Below are 10,889 nucleotides of genomic sequence, written 5' to 3'. Positions count from 1 at the left end.
GGGGGACTCTGAGGTGTCAAGACTGAGTATTCCGGGCTTCCCTGGTGGCGCAGTGGTTAAGAATCCGCCTGCCAATGCAGGGGTCCACGGGTTCGAGTCCTGGTCCGGGAAGATCCCACATGCCACGGAGCAACTAAGCCCGTGTGCCACAACTACTGAGCCAGCGCTCGAGAGCCCGTGAGCGACAACTACTGAAGCCTGCGCGCCTAGAGCCCGTGCTACGCAACAAGAGGAGCCACCGCAGTGAGAAGCCCGCGCACCACAACGAAGAGCAGCCCCCGCTCGCCGCAACTAGAGAAAGCCCGCGTGCAGCAACGAAGACCCAACACAGCCAATAAATAAATAAATAAATAAATTTTAAAAGAAAAAAAAGGAAAAAAGACTGAGTATTCCAACAGCTGAGACAGGGGAGGGGGAGATGTGGGGAGAGTTACTGTAGAGAAACTGGCCCTCCATCTGCTGTGTCAGGGAAATCCTTCAGTGCAACCAGTGCTCAAAGTGGGTTGTTAAAAATATTTATTGACCCTTTGCAAGATGCCAGGCGCTGTCCTAGGTGCTGAGGACAGAGTGGCAAGTGAAACAGACCAAGATACCTGCCTTTGTGGGGATCAGATTCTAATGGGGACACAAATGTTAAAGATAATAAGTAAATTAGCAGTATAGAAAGTATCACTGGGACTTCCCTGGTGGCGCAGTGGTTGAGAGTCCGCCTGCCAATGCAGGGGACACGGGTTTGAGCCCTGGTCCGAGAAGACCCCATATGCCGTGGAGCAACTAAGCCCGTGCGCCACAACTACTGAGCCTGCACTCTAGAGCCCGCGAGCCACAACTACTGAGCCCGCGGGCCACAACTACTGAAGACCGCGCGCCTAGAGCCCGAGCTCCGCAACAAGAGAAGCCACCGCACTGAGAAGCCCGCGCACCGCAATGAAAAGTAGCCCCCACTCGCAGCAACTAGAGAAAGCCCGCTCGCAGCAAGGAAGACCCAACGCAGCCAAAACTAAATTAATTAATTAATTAATTAAAAAGTATCACTGATTCTAAGAAGCACGTGGTTTACTACTGATGACATTAATTATGTCGTGTTAATTTCAGTTAATGAAATGTTAGAAGATGTCAAGTGCTATGGGGTAAAAATAGATCAGGGTAAAGGAGATTGGAAATTCCGGGGGAGGATGGTTGACATATTCAATAGGGTAGACAGGGTAGACTTCACTAAGAAGGTGGCATTTAAGCAAAGATTTGAAGGAGGAGAGGGAGTGAGTAAGGTTTTCTGGAGGCAAAACACTTGGACAGAACAGCCTGGGCAAAGGCCCTGAGGCAGGAGTATATGTCTGGGATGTTTGAGGAACAGCCAAGAGTGAAGGAGGGGGAGTGAGAAGAGATGATGTCAGGGAGGGGACGCGGCCTAATCATATAGGGCCTTTCAATTCCATAATACCGTTGGTACCGCTGATCCTTCAATCCTACCCTTTTTTTCCTGTTTCCTTCATCTCTCATGTCCTCCCTTCCTTAGGCTGCGTAGATTCTATGGTCAACCACCATAATCGTGCCCTTGCACAAATAACATTAACGCCCTTACTCTTTCTCCCTCAGTCATACTTGCCTGGCAAAACCCCAACTCTGGTTAAAATGAACTCGCTGCCTCTGTGTGCCTGCTCTCACCCAGCTGAGCTTGTGGGCGGACACACTTCAGATGTGTGACTGCAAATACTCAGAACCAAACTGCAAGGCTGCCACAGTTTTCTTCTCCAGTCCCTAAGAAATCATTTTATCATCTTCTTTCTCTAAACCTCTAGCAGCCCTCGCCCTTTTCGTTCTCACTTCTTCTTTTGCTGAAAAAAATAGAAGCAATCAGAAAGAAACTTCCCCATGCTTGCCTTAGGGACACTACTAGCTCACCTTCAGAGGTACACTGCTGCCCCTCCCATGACCATGTTTGGACAATCTGTAAGAAGCCAACCCCTCCACTTAGGCACTGAATCCCTTCTCCTCTCCCTGTTCAAAACTTTCCCTCTTGCAATGTTTCCTTCTCTCTCTTGCATCATTATTTGTGCAACGCTTAAGCCTTTGTTCCTTTAGGATTCCTCTTCACTGAATGCCCGCACTTCTCCGTGGCGCTGCTGAGGATGCTTACTGAAACTTGGGGGTCCTAGGCCCTCCCTCTTTGTAACTCCACCCTGAAGATCACTTTCCTCCAGCATCTACCTAAGGGACTTTCCTGCTACAACATCCTAAAGGACACCCAAGTTCAAGAGGCGGGGCCCCAACCATTTTGAAAGCGGATCTTCTGGCTTTACTGAAGCCTTCAGATGATGGCAGCCTCAGCTGACATCTGTCTGCAACCCTATGAGCCAGAACTGCATGGTCAAACTACTTTCGATTTTTTAACACAGAAAGCCCCCCCCCCAAATAATAATAAATGATTATTTCTGTCTTAAACCACTCAGTTTGGGGGTGATTTTTACACAGCATTAACTAACTAGTACACTCTCCCAAGTTTGCTTTTCTCTAGGGCTACCCAGTCCTTGTAAATGGAAATAACATTAACACAGTTGTAATAATGTAAATGAATTGTTTTTCTGGCAGATTCTTGGGCTCCGTCTCAGGCCTTTGGAATCAGAATCTCTGAGGGTGGTACCCAGAAATCTAGGGCACTTTTAAACTGGGTTTTCAGGTGCTCCTCAATATTTGAGAAACTTAATTACGGAAAAGGGGGCAGACAGAGAGACACTGCAAATTATTTTTATGCTTTTTCAATGGTGGTAGGGCTATGGACTTTTTGTGTGTGTGTTTCAGTATTTTCCAAATAAAACAATAGGAATCGGGGTCCTGACACTTTGGCAGTCCCACTTAATATGGGGCAGAAGACGTCTAGTCTGACCCTCTCTTCCTTCCCCCAGACCTTTCACAAACGCCCCGCCCATACATTTGTTTGCCCCAGAAAACTCTTGTGGTTAATGAGTCACAGAAAAAATGAAGTGAAAGCTATAAGTAAAAGCGACAATAGCTAAAGAATGGGTAAGGGAGGGGCGCAGGAGACTCTCCACCACCACCGAAGTCCGGAGTGAGGCACGCCAATACTTCCGGCGACCCTACCAAAATATTTGGCACATTCCTCCCCAAATACCACCCATCACTCCCACATCACCCACCAAGAAACTTCGTGTCTTAGTCACTTCTCAAACCTGGAAGTGGGCAGTGAACAGGGCGCAGTCTCCGGGGAAAGAAAACGGAGCCGCAGGACGCCTGGGTCCACACGGGTCCCCAGAGATGTCTCCGCCACCGCTGCTGCTGCTGCTACTACCGTTGCTCACCATGCAGCCCACTGGGGCCACGTTGATCCGGTAATGGGGACCCCCACCACCCCAAAACCTGGGACGGACTCTCTCCCTCTTACCCTTCAAGTCTGGGGCTCCCCAGTTCAGCGACCCCCAAACCTGACACCCCAGGATCCATGATTCCTATCTTTTTGGGTTCCTAGATCTCCAAATTAGGCTCTCACCCCTGAGGGATCCACCCTGTTATCTCCTAAGACCCAAGCCCTTTGAGTCTAAGGTCCTGCACCCTGAGACCCTTGGTTGGGGACCGTCCCAATCTTCTCAGTACACATTTTTGGGAGAACTCTGCTGATCCCACCCTGAGCTTTGATGATCTGATACTGAGATCTCCAGACCTGTGACACCCGTCTTCCAACAGATCTTGGAGACCCAGATCTGTGACATCTAAATTGAGACTCCCCCAGATTCACATCTTCCAAATTGTTGAGGTCTCAAGAAGTCCAGTTTTGGGGACTCCTATGACCTCCCCCCCACCTCTGGTGCCTCCCCCAATCTCTCCCTTTCTCTCCTCTCTTCTCTCCACTCCCTGGAACTCTTGATGGGGGGAGGGGGGTCTACTTTTCCAGGAAACACTTTTTCCCCACTTCACATTCTTAAGCCTCTCAAAGACTAAGTCATGGGCGGTGGCCGCAAAGATATGGGGGGCAGGGCCCCAAGGAGAAACTACAGGCACGTACAAAAAGATTACTGCACATGATGTTTGCTAACCTACTTTTTGAACCTAAGAGGTCATAGCCACTTCCCAAGTCAACAGAAAGAGCAATGATTCTCTGAGTTGACTCAGGACCACCAAAATCGGCTTGAGCAGGCCCCAGGAACTTGTTAGAAATGCAGGTCCTCAGGCTCCATCCTAGACCTACTCAATCAGAAACAAGCAGTTCTAGGGACTTCCCAGGTGGTCCAGTGGTTAAGACTCTGAACTCCCAATGCAGGGGGCATGGGTTTGATCCCTGGTCGGGTAACTAAGATCCTGCATGATGCATGGTGTGGCCAAAAAAGAAAAGAAAAAGAAAAAAAGAAATGAGCAGTTCTAAATTTTAACTAGCCCTCTAGGTCAGGGATTGGCAAAACACTCGGCTCAAGAGCCAAATCCAGCCTGTCACCTGTTTTTGCAAATAAAGTTTAATGGAATTCAGCCATGTTCATTTGTTTACATGTCGCCTATGGCTGCTTTTGTGCTATATTGACAGAATGAGTAGTTGCAACAGAGATGGATGGCCTGCAAAACCTTTACAAAAAAACTTTTCCTATCACCCCTGCTCTAGGTGATTCTGCTTCAAAACAACTTTGCAAAACCACTGGCGTAGAGAGCTACTTTCCCCTTTTTAGTGGTTGAATGGATTCCATTCTAGGCATCTTTTATAGCAGAGCTGAGATGTACCCAGCGTTGGCCATTGCGTGCACAACAGTTTTCAGAATTAGGCACATGCTCATAAACACATCTTTGGGCACTTGTCTAATGATCTCCTATAGATGAAATTCCCAGAATTAAAACTAATTGGCTTAAAAGCTGCACTCCCAATTTTGACTCATGATGTTACCAAACTATACTCCAGAAAGTTTGTATCAATCTACACCTCCTAACCTCCTAGCCAACAGTGAGTATTGGTAATTCTGTGCCAATCTGCAGGGGGAAAAGAAAAAAAAGAAAGAAAGAAAAAGGTCTCTCACTCTTGTTATTCCCATTTCTTTGATAACTATTGGGGTTGAACATTTTTCCATGTGTTTAGAAGTTGTACTTCTTTTGAAAATTACCTGCTTATTTCTTTTGACGATTTTCCTACTTAATGTCAAGAACTGTAAAGTTAATTTGCCACAGTTTCATGGCTGCTGGTGGAAGACACAAGATTCCCAGGTGTGAGGCAAAGGACAATTTAGTACTCCCGGCAATAGTCGTAGCCAGTTTTGCGCCAGATTTCTGAGCCTCGGTTCCCACAGGGTGAAAGGAACGGAGTCAGGTGATATGTGCACAAGCGGTGAGGTGCATTACAGCAGGGGAACCCTAGGCTTGAATCTTTTATAATGGATCATATGCCTGCCTGCCCTTTGCTCCAGAGAGAGACACTCTCTTCCAAGGCTGTTCACTAAACAAAATCCTTGAAAAGACACTCTGGACATAGTCAGTCTGTGTCTCTGCAGAAATATAAGACTCATGAATAAGTGCCTCCCAGCACAGGGTTGCTTATCTTATTCTTATTTATTTGTAGAAGCTCTTTGCATTTTAGAGATACTAACTCTTTGACATACAACTTGTAATTATTTCCACTAGATTTTTTTCTCTTTTAACTTTGTATGTTGGGGGAAGGGTGTACAGAAGTTTAAAATTTTAGAGACAGCCTTATCAATATTTCTCCCATGATTTCTGATCTTCCCATCTTTTCTGAGAAAAGCCCTCCTTTTGCTAGAATTATTAAACACTTTACTTCCAGTGCTCGTATAATTTTACACTGCACATTAAGTGTGATGTACATTTGATATATCTGGAATATATTTTACTGTAAAAAGTAAAATTGGGATTTGGTGCTTACATTTTTCCCCCAGCGCTGAAAGTATGTAAGGGCTTTTGCAAAGGCTAGTTTTATGTTGGGGTTTTTGGCATTTTTAAAAGTTTGTTTTATTGAAGTATAGTTGATTTACAATGTTGTGTTAATTTCCGCTGTACAGCAAAGTGATTCAGATATATATGCTATATATATATTCGTTTCCATTATGGTTTATCACAGGATATTGAATACAGTTCCCTGTGCTATGCAGTAGGGCCTTGTTGTTTATCCATTCTATTGATATATACATAATAGTCTGCATCTGCTAATCCAAAACTCCCCATCCATCCCTCCGCCACCGCAGCCCCCCAACCCCGGCATATGTTAGGGTTTTTGGAAAACTTTGTGTATGTCCATTCCGGAATGGCTTACTTTACATAATTTGGAAGGTCTTTTATTGAAACGTTTTGGGGAAAGTCTGTTTGGAATGGTGCGCTCTTGTAGAGTCTTTGGGGAAATTTGTCATCGTGGTTTGGTAGGTGTTTGGTAGGGTTTCTGGTAATGACTATTACTATAGGGCCATGGAGATGCTTACATTGTCGTTATATCCTATTTGGGGAAGTCTATTACAGAGGATGTCCAGAAAGGGTAGCTCCTTAGCTGTTGGTATCTCCTTCCCCCACAGGACCCCACTTCGCAGAGTCTACACTGGACTCAGGGCCCTGAACCCACTGAGGGGATGGGATAAGCCAGCAGAGCCCCCCAGGTTGGGGGCTCCATCCCCTGGGGACAAGGACTTCTTTGTGCCTCTCTCCAACTACATGAACGTGAGTCACAGCCCCACACAGCCCCCCGCTGTCCCCAACCTTCCTGCCCTTGGTCAAGCTCTTCATCCAGGACATCTCCTGTTTTGCCATCAGGTCCAGTATTATGGGGAAATTGGGCTGGGAACGCCCCCACAAAACTTCTCTGTCGTCTTTGACACTGGTTCCTCCAATCTCTGGGTCCCGTCCGTGAGATGCCACTTCTTCAGTCTGCCCTGCTGTGAGCTGTCATGGGGGAGAATAAGGCTGAATGGGGGTAAAGGGAGAAGGGGGGCTGGGCCCGGTCTTCCCAAGGGTTTTTGGGGACCTGTTCTCTTCCAACGCATCCTCACAGGTGAGTTGGCCGGAGAGGCAGGAGGCACTGGGGAGACCTCTCTCCCCCAGTGACAGCTCCCTCACCTTCTGACCTAGGGGTCCACCACCGCTTCAACTCCAAAGCCTCCAGCTCCTTCCGGCCCAATGGGACCAAGTTTGCCATTCAATACGGAACTGGCCGCCTAGACGGCATCCTGAGTGAGGACAAGCTGACTGTGCGTGACCTTGGCCCCGGGAAGGCTTGAGCCTGGGAGAAGCCCATCTCTAAGATTATCTGGTTCAGGGAGGGGCTTGAAGAGGCGGGGCCTCCGGGGTAAACGGATGGGGCTTTTGAATTGCGAGGCAGGGCTTCCTGGGGAAGAGGGCGGGGCTTCCCAGGCAGGGGCGGGCCTTCTCAAGTTGCGAGGCAAAGCTTCCTAGGCAGTTGGAGTTGTTTACAGATGTCCCCAGACCTGGGATTCATGCCTTGGTTTGGGAGACTTCAGAGACATGTAGGTAATGTCCTCCCGGAAGTAACTTACTCCATTTGAATCTACCCCAGATTGGGGGAATCACAGGTGCATCGGTGATTTTTGGGGAGGCTCTGTGGGAGCCCAGCCTGGTCTTCACATTTGCCCACTTCGATGGGGTATTGGGCCTCGGTTTTCCCGTTCTGGCTGTGGGAGGAGTTCGGCCCCCGCTGGATAGACTGGTGGACCAGGGGCTTCTGGATAAGCCTGTCTTCTCCTTCTACCTCAACAGGTAATGGCGGAGGGTCTACCTTCCTCTGAGTCCTAGCCCCAAGAAGGAAGTTCTGCCCTCCTTCAGGAAGTCCCTTGCCCAATAAAGGAAGTCCCACTCTCCATTCAGGAAGTCACCGCCCCAATATAAGAAACACATGAACCCTATTCATAAGTTCCACTCACTAAGCAACACCTTAAGACCTACTAAAGAAACACCATCATTTAAAACGTTCCATGTTTCAATCTCAAACCAGGAAATTCCATGCCCTACCCAATCAAATACTGAATTTAAGAACCCCATCTTCACCATAAAGAAATCCCAATTCCATTTGAGAACACACGTCAGAAGTCAGGAATTGCCCATTTTAATCTAAGAAGTTACACCTACCTTCTAGGAAGCTTTAAACTTATGCTCAGAAAGCCCAAGCTGTCATCCAGGTAGTATCCAGGCAGGAAGTTCTATGTCCCTTCAGTTATCCGGACGTCCAACCCAGGAAGTCCCACCCACCTCTTTTTCCTTTTTTTTTTTGCTGCAACTTGTGCCCCCTGCAGTGGAAGGGCGGAGTCCTAACCACTGGACAGCCAGGGAATCCCCCCACCCACCTCTTAGTAGATCTTGACCTTCCACACTTCCAGGAAGTGCCCGCCCCCACCCCCCCTTCCTATCACTCTCAGCCAACTGAGGAAGTCTAATTCCCCGGAAGTTCTAGACATGCAATTCAGAAAGTCTCATCATCCGCTCGGGGAGACTGACTCCTCACAATCACACCTTCCAGAGCCAATTCAGAAACCTCAATGCTCCACTCCCCGCAAAAGTTCTACCTTCTACAGTCAAATCAAGAAGTCCTATGCCCACTTCAGGAAGCTCCCAAGACCCTAAGATCCTAACCTCCACCAAGAAAAGCCCCATTTCTCTTCACTTCTTGCCTTGCTTCCAGTCCCCACATCAGGCCCTGCCTGCATCCCACTATCCCACCCAGAACCCAGACACCACCCCACTGGCAGAAGTCCCTCCCTTGGCCACTCCTGGGGCTGGCAGGAGAAATGCCCATGACACATACAGCTGTCTGCCTCTGCAGGGACCCTGAGGCAGCTGATGGCGGAGAGCTGGTCCTGGGTGGCTCGGACCCAGCACACTACATCCCACCCCTCACCTTTGTGTCAGTCACGATCCCTGCCTACTGGCAGATCCACATGGAGCGGTGAGGAACCTGGCCTCCTAGGTCTGGGAAGAGTGGGCTAGAGCCTAAAATCCAGTGTCCTGGGGTGAAGGGAGCCGAGGACCCAGACTCCTAGGTCTGATGGAGGAGGGATTGTGGGCCGGGACTCCTGGCTCTGCAGGAGGAGGGGGCTGGGGGCCTGGCCTCCTAGGATGCTGGCTCTAATGACTGCCTCCTTCTGCCTCACAGTGTGGAGGTTGGCACAGGGCTGACTCTTTGTGCCCGGGGCTGTGCTGCCATTCTGGACACAGGCACGTCTCTCATCACGGGACCCACTGAGGAGATCCGGGCCCTGCAGGCAGCCACTGGGGGAGTCCCCCTGCTAATGGGGGAGGTAAGGACCTGGTGTCTGGTGGGTGTGGGCTGGGGAGGCTAATAGGGATTTAATCGTGGACAGTGGGCAGGATGCTCCGGCCTGCGGGTGGGAATCGCATGGCTAAGAGGTATGCATGGGCTGAAAGCACTGGACCTTGTGAGTGAGAGGCCGGGGGTTAGTGAGAGGAAGCAAGGACGCCTCCCAAGTGTCTACTCTAAGTGACTCCGGGAACAGGACTAGATGAGAGTGAGTAAACTTATAATTAGTATAAGACTAATTACATACACCTATAGGCCCAGTATGGCCCGTGGGCCACCAGTTTTTGATTTTCAATTAGAGGAAAAGAGGTTTTGATCAAATGGGAGCCTGGGGGAAGTGGCAACAACTATATAGGAGTGAGGGAAAAGCCAGTAAGGCTACAGAAGACAGCAGAGCCTGACCACACAAGGCCCTGAATACCTAGCTGCCCAAAATGGACATTTCCCTGTTGCACTGGGGAGCCACGGAAAGAATTTGAGCAGAGAAGGAATCCCTCGTCTCTACTTGCTCCTCTTTGCCCTCAGTACCTCATCCAGTGCTCGAAAATCCCAACGCTCCCCCCAGTCTCCTTCCTCCTTGGCGGGGTCTGGTTTAACCTCACGGCCCAGGACTACGTCATCCAGGTAGGTGGCAGTCACAATGACGTCAGAGTGACGCGTTGAGAGGGTGGGGCTGGGAGTGAGACATCACTAGGGCCAAGCAGGGACCACATAAACATTTCTAGTGCCCACGGTAGTGGGCGGGGCGAAGCTCTGGCTCCTAGGAAGAAGGAACACCGGTGGGCGTGACACGACACCTGTGATCCGTCTTGTCGCCTTGTAGATTGCTCGGGGTGGCGTCCGTCTCTGCTTGTCAGGCTTCCAGGCTCTGGACATGCCTCCGCCCGCAGGGCCCCTCTGGATCCTCGGCGATGTCTTCTTGCGCAGCTACGTGGCCGTCTTCGACCGTGGCGACAGGAAAAGCGGGGCGCGAGTGGGGCTTGCGCGCGCTCGAGCTCGTGGAGCAGGACAGTGAAGGGGTGGGCTTGCGCAGCCGCAGTTCTCCGGTTGAGGCCCTGGTTACGCGCATGCGCACCCCCCGATACTCAGTAAAAATCCACTATTTCTATTAAACTTACCTGGGTCTCTTCCTTTTTTTTTTTAAGCGCGTGATTTTTTTCAGAAAAAAGTTAGTGTCCGGCTCTCTGGAGTTGAGAAAGAAAGGAAGGAGAAAGGTATCACTCCTCTCCAAGGTGCACACTGGTGCGAGGGTCCTATACTACGAAGCCCATGAAGCCCCTCGCCTACACTGCCTCTCCCCAAAGGTACTCGACGCCGCGGAGCATCACGGACGTTGTAGTCTAGGCGGTGTTAACGTCCTGACGGGGGCGGGCGCAGCCACAACACGCGTGGGAGGCGACAGGTCGCGACGGCAGCGACAGGTGGCAGTGGGGGGTGGCTGAAATCGTAAAGGGTTTTCCAACCCTTGTTCTAAGGGGAGGGGATACCATTCCCGCACACTTAATCTGTTCTTCTTCTCTACCCTTGGGATTCCGGGACCCCTGGGTACGCCACAAAGGCGGGGCTTGAAGCCCCCGGGTTGGGGGGAGCTGAGCTGCCCCTCCTCCGGCGATGATGTCACTACCCCCCT

At 50.0% G+C, this 10,889-nt stretch overlaps 1 protein-coding gene across 1 annotated transcript; it reads left to right on the top strand.

Annotated features, from left to right (window-relative positions):
• Positions 1-3,200: 3,200 nt before the first annotated feature.
• Positions 3,201-10,274, top strand: NAPSA (napsin A aspartic peptidase). The gene is made up of 9 exons (XM_068527160.1): positions 3,201-3,347; positions 6,510-6,651; positions 6,745-6,868; positions 7,060-7,178; positions 7,505-7,704; positions 8,765-8,887; positions 9,095-9,239; positions 9,785-9,883; positions 10,083-10,274. The coding sequence occupies exons 1-9, from the start codon at positions 3,274-3,276 to the stop codon at positions 10,272-10,274; spliced, it is 1,218 nt and encodes a 405-aa protein (XP_068383261.1). The 5' UTR covers positions 3,201-3,273.
• The last annotated feature ends 615 nt before the right edge of the window (positions 10,275-10,889 follow it).

Source organism: Eschrichtius robustus, chromosome 19, assembly GCF_028021215.1.
Source record: "Eschrichtius robustus isolate mEscRob2 chromosome 19, mEscRob2.pri, whole genome shotgun sequence".
NCBI lineage: Eukaryota > Metazoa > Chordata > Mammalia > Artiodactyla > Eschrichtiidae > Eschrichtius > Eschrichtius robustus.
The sequence above is the reverse complement of the archived record's forward strand: the minus strand, read 5'-3'. Positions and strand labels throughout refer to the sequence as shown.